Here is a 16,811-nt window from a genome sequence, read left to right as displayed (position 1 = left end):
ATAATGAGTATTTTCCTTAAAGAGGAAGAGCTGACCTTAAGCAGGCAGATCTTTCATCTGGTGCCTCCATGCCAGCAGCATGGCTTGTGAAGACCAAGCACTGATCCAGTGTGCTCTATGTGATGAGTCCCACCAAAACCATATATCATCTGTGGGCAGCCAGAGATCAGTATGATCCCACTGCTAACAGACCTACTGAAAAAGCTATGGATTGGGAAAAGCAGCCGATTCCCCCACACCAAAGGAAACTTCAACTGGCAGTTTGTGGATGGCTTCTTGCTCTTCCTCTGTATCATAGCTCAGTATCACAAATTAAAGAGACAAATTAAAAACTGTACTCCAGACTATAGCTTGCATCCCCATGATATTCTTGAAATCACTGTGCTTGGCCCTCCAATTAAGAGAGGCTGGGCACCAGAATAACACTCCTGTCACACTCCCACCCTGGGATGCAGTCCAAAGAAGGAAGTTCAAAGCCCTGGAAACACCAGGCAGCCTCTGTTCAACCCACTGATGTCTGCGTCCCTTGAGAGGAGGGACAAGGAAACTAGCAGATTCCCACAGGTCTTCCCATGAATGTCTTCAATTCATCAGCATGCACGTGTTACAGCTAGAACTAAGCACCCATGTATTACTGCTGCAAAACTACAGAAAGAGTGATAAGCTTGGCAAATGAGCAAAAACTCATCTTTGCTAAGAAACAGATTCTCTAGCACTGGGATAGCTGTTCAAGCTTCATTTCACACATACACATTTATGCTATATTCCTTAAATACATGATTCAGGCTGTTTCTTTCACCAAACTTTGCCTTATTCACAGTCCACAACAGGTGATGCTCAGATGAAGAGCCACCTCCCCTTCTCACCAAGCCCTTCCTGCCCTTACCTATTGGGCTTCTTATTTAAAACAAACACACACCCCAACAAGACCCTGAACGCAGTGTATTCAATGAGGTGTATTTTTCTCATGGTTTCCTAGGACATCCACCACTGTGCACCTCAAAATGTCACCAAAACGTAACCTTACAGGGTGTAGGTAAAAAGGAAACATATTATAGTCCCAAATTTACAAGGCCTGAAAGAACAGATGATTTCCACTGATTTGGTACAGTCTGCTTAAATCAGCAATGACTTAACTCTATAGGGATTAAGCATGAAATCTTTTGTTTTGTCTCCCAAAGCAGACTTTTTCACTTTAGCTGTAATGGCTGCTCAACACTACTGCAAGTCAGATTCCATGACCCAGGTGCCCAAAAAATAGAAAGACACATCAAATCTGGCTTTAGTACTCTATCCAGCCTCAGCCTGGAGCTTCGCAGATGAGGATGGGACAAAACTGAACTCCCCAAAGCAGGATTTAACTATGTAACAGTGAGACAGTCTTTTCTGTTCATGCTGTATATACCTTCTTTAACAAACACCCTCTAGCTTCATTGATTAAGCAGTTCCACTCCCCACTCAGTCCTCATGCTCTCCCTAACCACTGTCTGCTGGCAGCAATGCTGTAAAAATCTGTTTGTAAGTGCCTTATTGAAAACTATAACATATGCCCCAAATGGTCCAAACTAACCATCAGAATGACTCATCCTGATTTTGACCATTTACATTTGCAACCCAATATACTTACTTTACTAACAAAGTGAGAAGCCCCAGGAGTGCCATTACAGAACTGTGCTGGTCCCAGGCAGCCATCAGCACATCAGAATCACATCCCTCTGTAACCCCAGTCATTGAAGAAGCTGGTAGTGACAGGCAAGGCAATGAAGTAGCCAGAAGAGGCAACAGATTGCCAAGGACAGCAACACATGTGACCCAACTGCTGCTTTATTCATGGTATATCCTTGAAAAAAAAGCTGGGCAGGCTGCTGTGGACAAGGGATTCTTATTACTCTCTACATATAGATCCTTTTAACTCCCCCTCCCCCTGTTTCTCTTGACGCTGCTCTTACTGTTAAGAGTCCTATCCCTGTTCCCAACATTGTCCCTTCTCTGTATTTAAACAGTTTTTGATAAACCTGCAGCAGAAGTGCTGAAATCACAGGCAAGGCACCTTCTTTCAGCTTTGATACAAAAAGGATCTTTGAAGAATAATTCTGTCAGGCTCTCAGAAGCAAGTGCAAATTTAATTCTTCAGAGGTGTATAATTCAACCGTAAGCCTGTACATGTTCACAGGAAGAGCAGAAAGTACCTCCTTGACATCACGGCAACATCTCTTTTCAAATTGAAATTTCTTAGTTCAAAGCCTAGGAATGCGAGAGCATCTCAGTGAAATGAGAGTAAACATATTTACAACACATTTTTCCCTTCTTCTACATTAGAACAAAGGCATTCCTCCCTCACTGAAGAAATGAAAGGGCAAATCCAAAATCCCAGGGCCTGAAAACCTGTGGCCAACGTGCCAGTGTGACAAGCTACCAAAGAGGAAAAGTTAAGCAAGTCCACTGCTACAAGCTCCACCTTCAGACCCACATATCCAACTTCAAAGACAGATAATTGCTCCAGAAAATAGATGATTTGCAAAGGACATCAAGAACTCAGTTATCATCTCAATGGTTTAAAGTTATATTAGTTAAGCAGGCCAGCCCCAGCATATGTCCATAGCACCATCATACCATCTTCCAAGTTGCACCACATTTTTGATTAATGTATCTCTTGTACCTTCCCAGTACAAGACAGCTACTGCAAAGAGTCCAGCCAAGGGCTATGAAAATGTTTAAGGGACTGGGTCACCTCTTACAGGAGAAAAAGCTGAGAGAGCTGGGACTGTTTGGCCTGGAGGCGAGAAGGCTCAGGGGAATGGGGATCTTATTAATGTATATAAATGCCTGAAGGGAGGTTTGCAAAGATAACAGAGCCAGGATCTTCTCAGTGATGCCCAGCAACAGGGCAGTGAGCACAAAGTAAAACAGGAGGTTTGCTCTGAACACCAGGAACACTTTCTCACCATGAGGATGACCAAGTACTGGCAAAGGTTGCCCTGAGTGTTGAATCTCCCATATGGAGATATTCAAAAGCTCTCTGGACACAGTCCTGGGCAGCCAACTCTAGGTGGCCCTGCTTGAGAAGGTGTGTTGGACCAGATGTCCTCCATCAGTCTCTTCCAAACCTCAATAATCCTTTGAGTCTGTGAGCTATCTGTAAGGGACATCCTCTGTTATCCGCAATGATCTTAAAAGATCAGAAATCATAACCTCTGAAGAAGTCTTTACAACATATTTACAGTAAGGTAAGACCTCATCTCTCTCCTCTTCCTTCTCAAAGAAGCTGAAAACCATTAATGTTTTGTACTCACTGAGCCCAGTGTCCATAAAAAATAAAATAAAAGGAAATATTCATTTGATTTGCTTCCAACAAAGCAATTAGATGAAAGAAATACATTGAATAAAGTATTTTACTGGCAGGATGACTAACAGATCAAGAACACTTATTGATCTTCAGTCTTATACCCAAAGAGCTCAAATTGTACCGACTACCTAAGCTTTAAAATTAACTCTATCCTCTGCCCTCACCTCAGGGCCACTCAGCCTCTTTCACAATACCTTCATGGGGTCTTACTAAGCATGAATTAATTAGTTAACAAAAGACTTTGGAGTCTCAGGTAAATGTGCCAGTTTATCCAAGAGTTGCTTCTACTGGCTGGTGATCATAAGAGGACACTCATGGGAAGATGCATCCTGGAACCTTATGGCCCGGCTGAAAAAACTTCAAGCCCAAAAAGCTGAGCTACTGTCTGAAAATCCTCTCACCTCAGTGAAATGTTGCCATTGGAGCCTACAGCATCATGCCCGTAACACTACAGGCAGAAACCCATCGCTTCACAAAGCCCTACTGGACTTTTGTTAGGGCGTCTTTTTCTGACCATATGCTGAACCTCATCAAAGCAGTCATGCATGGACAAGTACCTTACTTCTCACCAAACCTTTCAGGGTTACAATGATCATGTAAGTATTGGATTTACTGTTCTGTGTTATCTTTGTGCTCTCTGTTCTACAGAAATTAAATGAAGCCAAAATAGAGAAGTTCTCATAGGGTATATCGCAACAGATTCCATACATCAGCAGTTATTCCCTAGGTATACACCATGCTACAAATTCAAGGTAACCTGAGCTAGTTTATCCTTAAATGGAAGAGGAACAGTCTGACTGGCTTTCCTGAGGAGTACAAACATGGAACAGGAACAGCTATCTTGGAAAAAGTGCCACACTAAGTTCACAACCTTATTTACTCACCAGCCATCACTTTTGGGTTTTCATAGCCTAAAGCAGAATTTAGGATGCACACACTAGAGCGGGCATTTGGTTGTGTACTCACTTTCGGTCAGTAATCAGTCTTTAGATAAAACAGCTTAGACGTCAAGTTAAAAGGCAAAATACAGCAACTATGCATGACAGTGAGGAAAAATAAATCAGAAAATGAGAAATACCAGTAACAAAAACTCCAAAGCCTCTCCTGAGTAGGGTAGGAAACTGTATATCACATTTTCTAAATATTTAAGTTCTTCAGCACATAATTATTCCAAGATAGCTTCTCTGTTATGGGTGCCCTCTCTCCACCATCCCAGAGTTCTTCCAAGCACCATTCTGAGTCACATGCATACACCAAAAAAAAGGAGCTCAGACCATGTTTATTTAACTGAAATGTTAAGGGAATTATTAAAAGGCTGAGTTAGAAAATTTCATTTTCAGACAAGACCACTTGCCATAAGCCCAACCAGGGTAAGAGGCAATAGCTGTAGGGAAAGGGAATGAGCAAGTATGGCTGAGTTAGCTGAAAGAAGGGATGCTCCTGGGAAGGGAGGAAACCAAGCATGCCCCTGCAAACCTGCCCAGTCGTTAGGACACTTCTTTACCCCCGGTCATTTGTGTTGCCCTTCTCAAGCTTTTGGACAGATGGGGACAGCCTTATACTAAAGGACACAAGGCAACAAAAGAAAACCTGCAATAATACCAGCATTCAAAGGCCTTTGCTTGCCCACTGTACACATGAAATAAGCTCTTTGCCTCCCTAGGTAATAACAACTGACTGCTAGGACTGTTATTAGTCAATAATACAATACCATAGAAGACATTATCATATTAGACACTGAAGAGATTTAGAAATGCTTGCCATTTATTTCAATCTCTGTAAAGGATGAGTGTTGGGGGGTGGTTTAAGCTTCATTTTCTACGGAAGCCAAGCCACACACCGAGACTCTTGCCTTTGCCTTCACCTCAGACCCACAAGAGGCTCAGAGACTTACCAGTCTTACCATCATCTCACCAGTAAAATTCAGCAGTTTAAAACTGAGCACCATTTAATAGAGAGATAGTAATCTCATAAAGCTTTTAGATTTCTTACTGCAGGATTAAAAGTAAGATGAAGCTCACATAAGGGAGGGCTACTCTGCTTGCAAACTTTTACATATCTACAGAACCCCAAACCTATACAAGACAGACTTTATGAATGCCCAAATACTGGACAGACTTCACTTGGAGCTTCCCTTTACTCAGGCTACTAAGTCATCAGCCATAAAACACAAATTCACAGGCTTCCTCACCATGTTTGTGGAAATAAAATGTTAAAATTCAATTCAAAGATACACTACTGGGCTGAAAGAGCCCGCTTTGATGCTTTTATTTGTAGCATTTTCAAATTGTGACATAGCCTCTTACCCAGACTTTATCTTCCTATTGCAGAGAGGTCAGATTCTTTATTACTTATTTTTAATTATGTTTAATACACTTCTAGTAGTGAGCCAGATCCTCCTGTCTAATTAGGACTAGCAATTAATAACTGAAATTGAACTGATGATGATACAGTTCTGCTAAACAAATAACTGGAGCTGGAATAAGAGTTAAGTGTTTCCATAAATTAGCGCTGACATCAACAGCAGCTTATTCTGAACTATATGGATAAAGTAATTATACAAGTTAAAAACAATTAAAGTATTCCTTGTTTATTTGGCTGCTCCTCATACTCAAGAAACCAGTCCCTCAAACTGTTGACCCTGCTCGTCACTGATGTTGGGACTTATTAAGCAATCGACTAACCTTAGAGGATTTTCTTCGGCTTCTTCTTGTCCAAACCACCACCAGTTTATCTGGCTGCCTGTTGAAGATAAGGAAGAAACAGCTTAATTTACAATACGATCCATATGTAAACAGTTTATATTAAAACTCTTGCAATACATAATGACATCCTTAGCGGATCATTATCTCTTAGAAATAGCTCATCCAAAAACCACTCTCTGCATCAGCCATTTAACAGGAAAAATAACATGTATTTATAGAAAAAGGCTGTCCTTCAGTCTGGGCACTAATGTCATCATTCTCTTCCTGCTCTCCTTGCCTGTGGGCATCTCTCCCCAGAGACAGCAGCACACCCAAGCAGAAACTCATTCATGGGGCAGAGAACAGGATCCAGCCTCTTTAAAGACATGTTGGAAACAATCCGGTACCCAAAATAAACATCAGTGCAAATGAGAGCTTGAATTTCTATGCAGACATATTGAAAAGGTACTGCTAATTAGCAAAGAAAACAGGCAATTTCACTTCTTCATCCCCAAAGGATTATTTTTTCTACTGGAATACTTCAAACACAAGGATCAAGTCTTATATTACACCTCAAAATCTCCTTGGATGACCACAGATAGATAAATCAGCACTTCCTCTAACAACTCCTAAGGACTGAAACTCAGTGGCTCTCCAAGCAGTTACTTATTTGGTAATTGTAACGAATGTAGATAGAAACCCCACAAAAGGGCACTTCCAGCACAAATTATTTTCCCTTTAAATGTCTGAGGATTTATTAGGTTAGTAGTTAAAGCCCTGTTACTTCTACCTTATTAGTTTTACAACTGTCTCCGATTTTTGATATTGATCTAACTTCCAAGCAGATTTTTTTTTCTTTTTTTGACCATGATACACTTCCCATCTTATGACTACACTTCTGGTCTCACTTCAGACCACGACCCCTCTTCTGGAGACTCCTGACCCTCCGTTCTGGCTTCACTTTCTGGCTGATGACCCAAATTCCATCAAGAAGCCTGACTGCAAATCCAGTCAGGCTTCTTGATAGAATCGCCACTTAGAAGTACTAAACCTGCAACTCTGCCTGGGGAAAAAAATGCTGATAAGATTTTCGTGTTTATATATATATATATATATATATATATATATATATATGTGTGTGTGTGTGTGTTTTATATATTTTTATATATATATATGTATGTATGTTCATAAATGGGGGGAGGGGTTATGGATGGTACTGAGAAAAAGTCAAGATACAATGTGCTCAAATCATATTAAGAGATGCATCAAAATAAAATCCACACAAGTGCTCTAAATAAAAAAAACCAGTGTTCACAATGCTATCCTCATATTTCATCACAGGGAGACTACTTGCTTCATAACTAACTTTTCAAATTAAAACCCAACTGGTTTAACAGTCATTTTAAGCACTGAAGTGCTGGCTACTTTCCCTATTTATCATTTTTGCAGGCTACAATAAAACTAACACATCACCCATGATTTAAACACCAACAGAACAAAAGTTCTTCTGAAGCACAGAGTTAAAGGTAGATCCTGTGAAGAAAATGAAAACAGAAGCTTTTATTTGCTATTCTGTAGTTCACCTTTCTCCTTTAATATATCCCTTAATTTTCATGTTGAAAAAAAAATAATAAATTGAAAGTGAGATCATCTACTGCATTTTAAGCTGTGTAAATTCACTCTTACAGCTTCTTTACGTGACCCAAACCATAGGCTGGCTCTGCTTGTGGCTTCTCCCGCAAAACCTTGGTTGGCAAATGAGGTCATGATGGTGTACTTCGAAAGCTCTTTGCTCACTTGGTATTGGGTGCATTAGGTTCTTGTCTGTTGGCATACACCCCTACTCACTTTGCTGGGAACTGTGTTTGTGCCACCAGGAAAAAAAAACACCCCCAAGCAATTTCCTTGAAGCAAAGCAATCCAAACCCATGCCTGCGATAAACAATTTTTCTGGAGGGATTTCACTTTGCACTTTAAAGCTGACTCATTTCAGAAACTAGCTTGTGAACCAGATTTAATTGAACCTTGACTCATTCAATCCTAAACTTGCCTCTGAGTGAAAAGAAAAATAATGCCAAAAGCAGGGGAAGGTGGAGGAGGGAAGGAAAAAGAAAGAAGTTAAAAGAAGATGAATTCCTGCAGTACCAGTGGCCACACTGAAGTCAACCCTCCTTCCAAGAGTGGGGCTCTGTGCTCCAGGAGTCACACAAATGCTCAGGTGTACAGGAACACCAGCTATCAGAAACATGTAAGAGACAAAAATACATTCTTGATGGTATACTTAGTAGTTCATGAAAATACTGAATTCCAACACATGGGTTTCAAGAGTAAATTTCCACAAGCTTTCCTCAGAAGAGCACTCAGGTCTCCAGAGATCCTGTGAGGGAGGCTAAGAAGGATTCTAGGCAGCGTTTTCCTGCAGCTTCAGCAAGTGATGCCACTTTATCACTCTAGATCTGTTTTGATATTGTCTTATTTATCTTGGCATCAGAAGTATTTTTTTGTTACAGTGGCACTGGACCTAACCTTCCACATTCTTCCCAGGGGAGAAACATGCCAAAAGCAGGAAGAGTGAAGCAGCACACCCAGCTCCACATGGTGCCAACCTTTGAACCAGGAGGCTAACCCCAATGGACATGGCCCAAGGACAGTTACACAGAATGTCTGTGCAAACAAACAGGCCAAGAGCAGCAAGACAGCAGAGCAAAGCAAGGAAAGAGGAGTGTCAGCGCCAAAGTGAGTCAGTTCAAAGTAGGAATTAATCCACATGTGCATTCCTGCAGTGCAGATACTTTTTCGTTACAGGGTACTCCCAAAGAGACCCATAGCTATGCCAGATGCTTAAAAACAAAAGACAGTGAAAAGGTTATATGTAAACAAAAAGGGTTATTTTGTAAAACTAAGTAGCATGAAACAATTTGTCAAGGGTTATCATGCCTCAATACAGAAATCCTTCCAAGTCTGGACAGAGAAATAAGGAAAACCAGAGATGGGCAGTAAAAGACAACAGTTGTCTGCTGTGATACTGGTATGCACATGTCCCACATTGGTAGCTGACCTTACATTTAATTCAAATTCTTTAATTTAAACCGTGCTATTGCTTGCTCAGAAACAGCTGGTACTTCAATGCACCAGCGGGAGCTGCATCTGCATCACATACACGCACAGTTATCACCAAGCCTGGGTTTATTTCTCAATTTTGAAGAACTCCCCCTCTGCCAGGAACATAAAGAAATACACTAACATGAAAAAGCCAACCAGAGTCTCAACTCCGCCTGAGAAGACCAAACCACGAGCAGCACTTGCTCCCCTAGGCTCTTTGCACCAGTATATTCATTTTGTTAAGTACTAAGTATACGCTGCTCCTTCAGCTTCAAGTACAAGAATAGTTCGCATCCAGAGGTACTTTGCCAAAACAAAACAAGGAAGGTCATCACAACATGGAAGCAGAAAACTTAGCAAAATGGAAAGGGGAGAAATGAGAAAAGTAGGAAATATCCCAAAGGATGAGTTTTCCCACTAAGTACCACATGCTTAACTGAAACAAATCAGAAAGAACAGCAGGTTCTCAAGGGATTTTCTTCAAGAAAGTCACAAATGCAACAACTTAAAAATATCTCCACAGAACTGTTTTACAAATGAAGTCAAGAGCAACCTTCCACAATCTGTTCCTTGCTCTCTTATGCCAAAAGACTTCTAGAACAAAAAGCCCAGCTCATATTTTAACCAGCATTCAAGGTTATTAGCTATGTCTCAGTTCTAGGAAATGGCCAAAACCACATAATGCAGTTTGCTCATTTGAAGCATTTCAGTAGCATTTCTTACTTCAGGCTTTTCTCCTCCTTCAATGTCATAAACCTGGGCTGCTCATTAACCAGTAACAAAAGCAAATAAAAACACTTCTGCAGAATCAAGCTGAAGATCAGGTTTAGTATCCTTTTTAAGTTTACTTTTTAAGCTCAATGATCATTCCAAATACAAAACCCACAATGGTGCAAAGCTGAACAAACAGTAATGATCAGCTACAAAATAAAATAATCTAAGATTCATTTCCTGTGCTGCACAACCAACATTTCTCATTTCTTTAAAGCCATCAAAGACTTTTAGATAGTCACTTCTTCAGCAGAGTCAGTATGTTTAAGGTAAGGAACTGCTAACCCTAGGAGAATGGGGCTGGAGTTGGGAAAAGAACTGGGTTTTAGCTGAAGAACTACATCTCCATGCTGAGTAATTGCTTCAATCTATACAATTCAACACCACCAACCTCTCAGTGGGAGTACTTAACGCTGTACTGGAATCTGACACAATCGCCTTGGTGGTGCTTTACACTTCACCCTATGCCAGTATGCAGCATTGCCAAGGCAGGAGTAGGCACTGGGAGGAGGAGCTGCAGAAAGCCACCAGCACTGGGGCATCAGCCACTACCCCCATGAAAGGCAGGGATACATGGCAAGTACTGAAAAGATCCAGCTTGGACCTAAAAGATCATATTTTATAAAGCTTATCATAAAGTTGTATTTGCTATTTACTCATTTTTATGTGGTTCACAAGAAACTATTCCTGAAGAAAGGCAATTTATAGCAGTAAACTTATTTTATTCTTTATAAGTGAAACCTACTCAGCAAAGCAGCAGGGAAGATTCTGATTTCAGAGTTTGTGGCTAAGAAAGAGCTTCATCACTGCCCTGCACACTAACTAAAATAAGAATTAAAATACAGGTTAATAAAAACATCTATAATTCAAAACCATGCCTGCTTTTCCTGTCAGACAGAAGCCATTCTGGGATCTTCAGTTCTCCCACTGAAACAATTGATTTAAAAAAAAAAAAAAAACAAAAAGTGATAAAATACTAGAATCAGACTTTCCATATCCATAATTCTTAAATATGGTAATAAAAACATTCCACCGACCAGGAAAAAAACCCCAACTATGTAATCTGATCTTTACCTTAAATGTCACAAATTTTGCCAATTGAAAAAGACATTGTGCAAGATTCAAGGTCTTCTGAGGTTTGCTTTGATCATTCCAGGAAATATTTGGCACAATATTTTGATTACAGAACTCTCCAAAGATCATTTGTGAAAGAAGGACATAAAAGCTACCAGTCTCCTGTTAGCTCTCATTTTGTAAACCTTTTAGCAGAAGCAGGTAACATTAACCAGGACCTGTTTGTCCAAAGTTACTCTTTGGTAACCGGAAAAAGCCTGTAAAAGACTTACATCTAGACTCTATTGTTGAAAAGAACTGAAAATGCACTTAATTATGGCCACGGCAGCCAACAGCAAGACCAACTAGGAACAAGCTTTTGGTGAGAGGAAACAGGTAACAGTATTTGTTTGCAACAAGGTATCATTACATTCAATAACATTGAATAATCTTTCAATGCCTGTAACACACAAGGTACCTTTTTTCTATGAACATGGACAGGCTACAGTCTGCTTATTTGTCTGCATGTTTGTTTTGGCATCAAATTGCTCAAGTGTTGGGTTTTGTCTTATCCTCCTTCCCTCCCTGTTTTTTCATTCAGTTGAGCTTGTTTTATCCTTACTGTGCTTGATTTGAACTGCATTAACCACTGCAGGCTGCTAGATTACTTTTGTGAGTCAAGCTTAAAAGAGTATAATTACCAAGAGAAGCAGCAGGGTTAGCACAATAGCATGCAGATGCACCTATTGAAGGATAAAAATAATTACTTGAGCACTAATGTCAAAGTACGTCTGATAAGATTTTTTTTCTAATAACCTTTTGTCCCCTCTGTATTGTGCACACCAGCATGACATGCAAGGTTGTCATCAGGAACCAATCCCCACTAGCACACAGCTTTCGACATGACTGCTGGAATGCTATCAAGGCTCTCTACTGGTCTCTTAAAAGTAAATGTGATCACTTCTATACCACCATTCATTTGGAATGAATATTACTTTTCCTCATTTTACATGAAAAAAAGCTCTTTGCAGTGAAACCTTGCTCTGGGACCTATTACCATTAGCCAAGGAATTAACCAAGCAACAGCTTTTTGCATGCCTTGTACTAAGGTTTTTTCCATCAGAATTTCCTGTTGGTCATGATCACTGAAATTCCACAGCTGCCTACAAATCTAGGAAGTACAGTCAAGTCACCGCCGATGCTTTAAACAGGCCCAGGGACACTGGTAAGAATGATGTCATGTGTTGATGCATTTGCCAAATGAGCCCACTTGCTGAGCAAAGGTACAGCATTGACTGCAAAAGCCAGAAACACCAAGAAGAAAATAAAACACCATGCAGATAAAACACATCTGAGCTAATTATAAGATGAAGTACATTAACAGATGAAGATCTGTATTTCAGAAAGGGACCTGGGGGCTTCTTTGCCACCCCCCTTTAACTTGCATGATGGAAGTTAAGGGTATTCAAAACACTCTGCACCCAGACATCATTCGACATAGCTGTACAAGATGCCAAGTCACATCCACCACAAATTAAGGTAAGATGGCTGACGTGTTCACCTGGCCTAGCCTGTCTGCTCCCACTTCACAGCAGACTCCCACATCAGGCCTGTGAACAGACTTCTGAATCACCTCACGGTGTTACCACGCCAGACTGCCTGAGTCAAAACAGCTCTCTCCCAACCTAACTCATGCAGAATATGCATCAAGGCCCTAAACTGAGACAAAGCATGTTCTTCCCTCACTGCAACCATGCAGTAGTCACTGTAAGGCTGCGAAATTCCAAAAGAGAAATTATTAAAACAGGTACAGCAAGAGGACACCACAGCTGAGACCCCTCCACTTCCAGATCTTTCCACATCTGCTTTCTAGCAGGACCAGGGAAGTAATAACCCCCCTGTACTTGGCACTGATGAGGCCTCACCTAGAATCCTGTGTTCAGTTCTGGGCCCCTCACTGCAAGAAAGACATTGAGGTGCTGGAGCAGGGCCAGAGAAGGGCAACGGAGCTGGTAAAGGGTCTGGAGCACAAGTGTGATGAGGACCACCCAAGGGAACTGGGGGGTTTAAGTCTGGAGAAGAGGAGGCTCGGGGCAGGGGGGGGGCAGCGCTTACATGAAAGGAGGATGGAGCCAGGAGGTGGCTGGTCTGTTTTCCCAAGTATCAAGTGATAGGACAAGAGGTAATGGCCTCAAGCTGCATCAGGGAAGGTTTAGATTGGGTATTAGAAAAAAATGTCTTTGAGAGAGAGGGTTGTCAGGCATTGGAACAAGCTGCCCAGGGCAGCTGTGGAGCCACCATGCCTGGAAGTGCAAAAAACCTTGTAAATGAGGCCCTTCATGACATGGTTTAGTGGTGGACTTGGCAGTCCTAGGGTAATGGATGGACTTGATGATCTTAAAGGTCTTTTCCAACCTAGTTTATTCTCCTTAATTTCTTCCCACCAGAGGTCTCCATATTTTTTCAAGACTACCCAAGCTGTTGAAAGAGCAGGATTTTCCTTGTGAGCTAAATTTTAGGGGGTTTTAATACATCTGCAGCTAAAACAGACTGGCCTCTACAAGACTTATGTCTCAAGATTATGCTTTGCTTTTCAAAAAAAAAACCCTAGTCCGATTTTGGTTGGTTTACACAAAAAGGGACATAGCAAGACACTATTACTATTTTACAAGTGCAGTCAGATCCACCGAATCTGCACAGCACCTGTTTGCAAGGCTGACCGTGGAACGTGTAGTATGTACTACTGATGACTTGGTTTTCTTAAGCCAAACACAAACGAAGTTTGCAGAATGAGCTGGATTAAACAAAGCCCAAATTCATCCATAATTCAGAACAAATGACAAGGACAGATTCAACTTCATTTTACAAGGACTTACTGCATTAAAGAATCTTGAGCAAAACAAACTCAAAAGAACTATCTGGCAAAATATTTTCTTAAAGCTTTCTGCAACAGAATTTTATATTGCAGAATGCACAAACTGACTTCAGAAACTGTGCTCTTTAACATCCTTTTGGCAGTAACAGGCAAATGCTTGACTAGTCTCTGATTTCTTTGTTACACCCAGCTGCCCTCCATGTAGCAGCTTTCTTTGCCTGATCCAGTTTAGCCTTGCTTGTCTCAAGGAGGGGTTAAGAGTACTGCACTAGAAGGACCAAGTGGATCTCTTATCTCTCCTATAATCACAGACACTCCCTTTAGGCAGACATTTATTGCAGCAATGCTTAGTCCACACATTTACCCTAGATATCCTACCACAGAGCTTAGAAACACCTCCCAGTATGCCATAACAAACAATGCCTATAGAAAATAGGAGCTGCTGAACACCGTCTAAAAGCCTGCTTGTATAATACCAACTTTCCCAGCCAAGTAAGTTCAGAGCATTAGAACATGCTAACTAACTGTATGGTTTTGTGCCGGGCTAGTGTGGGCTAAGGCTAACTGGCAGGGAGGAGTACGGGCTAACAAAGCCATTCAGACAAACCGTAAGTGGAAAGAGCAGAGCATGTTGCTTCAGAGTGGAAAGTTCACAGGAGGCTACCACGAGTCAGATCTTTCTCAGATGCCTGATTTTCCTTTTTATGTTCTTTAATTTTTCCCCAGAATATTTGATCTTCTACATTTTAACAATAATGAATTAATGGTTTTTTTAGAAGCTTTAAGTTTAGAGGCTGGCTTTACGTTTAGAGGTTGTAAGTTGCTTCTCCCAAGCAGCCCATAGCAAGAGCAGGCACCACACAAACCTGCTTGCACAGTCCGCTCAGTCCCAACCCACAGTGAACTCACTGATCTTCTTCCTCACAGAGCTGAGGCCTGACAACTGCCAAGTGAATAAACACAAACCAGTTAGAAATCAAACTCATTTGCACCTCGGACTTGACGGAGCATTTGAAAGCTGGTTTAAGAAAGTGAAGTGCTAGATCATCTCTCTGTTATGACAGATGTGCTGAATGAAGACCTTCGTGCACCCAGGCTCCACATCCCACACTTCCTTAAGCAGACACAAGATCAGTGCTATCTCCCCCTCTCCATGTAAAAAAATAAACCAGATCAGTAATAACCAGAGAAACACACTTTTAGTAGACTTGATAAAGGAAACTAGGGATTTTGAGTTCAAATTCCAGCTCCTGTCCTCATGAACTATACAGCCGTCAGAAAATTTTAAGACTGACACTGAGCAGCACCAACCCTCCCTTTGATTTTAGTCACGTTCCATGACCTACTTATACCTCTATCTAGAGACCAAAGATAATCTCTGTACAATGTATGTGCATTACTGAGGATACCTTAAACTACTGAATTATCCTTTCTTATTTTGAAGCATTACAAGTGTAAATGTTAAATGCATTCTCACAATAAAAAGTGTAAAAAAGCATGACTAAAATAAAACCCTGACGAATGCTGCCCGACACATAGGTTCAACCCATCAAAAAAAAAAAAAAATTTACCATATTAAACAATATATTCCTGTACTAAAAATATGCAAGAGGCTTCTTACAGAATCACAAAATGGTTAGGCTTGGAAAGAACTGTAAGATCATCTAGTTCCAATCCACTGGCACACCATCGTCAGTTTTAATCAGATCCCACTACAAAACAGATCCTATTCCATTTTGCATAATCATTTTTTCCAAACAGCATTTGAACAGAAGGCAGTTCTGGTTTTCAATCTGGGAACAGGGGAGAAAAAAATATTTTTCTACAATTCTTACAGAACAGAACAAAAGTCTGCATCTTTCACCAACACCACAGTGTTGGGGAATGGAACTATGCACACCAGAATCTTCCTCCTCCAATTTGGCTAAAATAGATTTAAGAAATTCTGCATAGCCTACTATAAGCAATTAAAGGAGACAATGATCTTTGCTGGTCTTACTGGCCGGGCAAGTTCCACACACAGATACAAGAACAAAGGCTTTGACTTCTGTTCCACAGAGACTCCAATATAGAATCATAGAATAGAATCATAGAATAGTTAGGGTTGGAAAGGACCTCAGGATCATCTAGTTCCAACCCCCCTGCCATGGGCAGGGACACCTCACACTAAACCATCCCACACAAGGCTTCATCCAACTTGGCCTTGAACACTGCCAGGGATGGAGCACTCACAACCTCCCTGGGCAACCCATTCCAGTGCCTCACCACCCTAACAGGAAAGAATTTCCTCCTTATATCCAATCTAAACTTCCCCTGTTTAACTTTTAACCCATTACCCCTTGTCCTGTCACTACAGTCCCTGACAAAGAGACCCTCCACAGCATTCCTATAGCCCCCCTTCAGGTACTGGAAGGCTGCTGTTAGGTCCCCACGCAGCCTTCTCTTCTCCAGGCTGAACAGCCCCTACTTCCTCAGCCTATCTTCATATGGGAGGTGCTCCAGTCCCCTGATCATCCTCATGGCCCTCCTCTGGGCTTGTTCCAGCAGTTCCATGTCCTTTTTATGTTGAGGACACCAGAACTGCACACAATACTCCAGGTGAGGTCTCACAAGAGCAGAGTAGAGGGGCAGGATCACCTCCTTCGCCCTGCTGGTCACACTCCTTTTGATGCAGCCCAGGATACGGTTGGCTTTCTGGGCTGCGAGCGCACACTGCCGGCCCATGTTCATTTTCTCCACATTAGGACATGGGTCATAGAATCATAGAATAGTTAGGGTTGAAAAGGACCTCAAGATCATCTAGTTCCAACCCCCCTGCCATGGGCAGGGACACCTCACACTAAACCATCTCACCCAAGGCTCTGTCCAACCTGGCCTTGAACGCCACCAGGGATGGAGCATTCACAGTTTCCTTGGGCAACCCATTCCAGTGCCTCACCACCCTCACAGTGAAGAACTTCTTCCTTATATCCAATCTAAA

At 41.5% G+C, this 16,811-nt stretch overlaps 1 protein-coding gene and 1 long non-coding RNA gene across 10 annotated transcripts in view; one reads left to right on the top strand and one right to left on the bottom strand.

Moving 5' to 3' along the window:
• The window catches only part of EHBP1 (EH domain binding protein 1), a 229,754-nt gene that overhangs the window by 188,575 nt on the left and 24,368 nt on the right, over window positions 1-16,811 (bottom strand). For all 9 annotated transcript variants that reach the window (XM_065682216.1, XM_065682213.1, XM_065682214.1 and 6 more), the window contains one exon: window positions 6,031-6,088. In XM_065682216.1, the coding sequence (XP_065538288.1) occupies window positions 6,031-6,088 (58 nt within the window). The remainder of the gene's footprint in view (window positions 1-6,030; window positions 6,089-16,811) is intronic.
• LOC136014496 (uncharacterized) lies at window positions 11,148-15,358 on the top strand. The gene is made up of 3 exons (XR_010612734.1): window positions 11,148-11,352; window positions 11,803-12,181; window positions 14,759-15,358. It is a non-coding gene; the product is annotated as an uncharacterized LOC136014496 (long non-coding RNA).

This window comes from Lathamus discolor, chromosome 5 (genome assembly GCF_037157495.1).
Source record: "Lathamus discolor isolate bLatDis1 chromosome 5, bLatDis1.hap1, whole genome shotgun sequence".
Taxonomy (NCBI): domain Eukaryota; kingdom Metazoa; phylum Chordata; class Aves; order Psittaciformes; family Psittacidae; genus Lathamus; species Lathamus discolor.
This window is presented reverse-complemented; position numbering and strand designations above follow the sequence as displayed.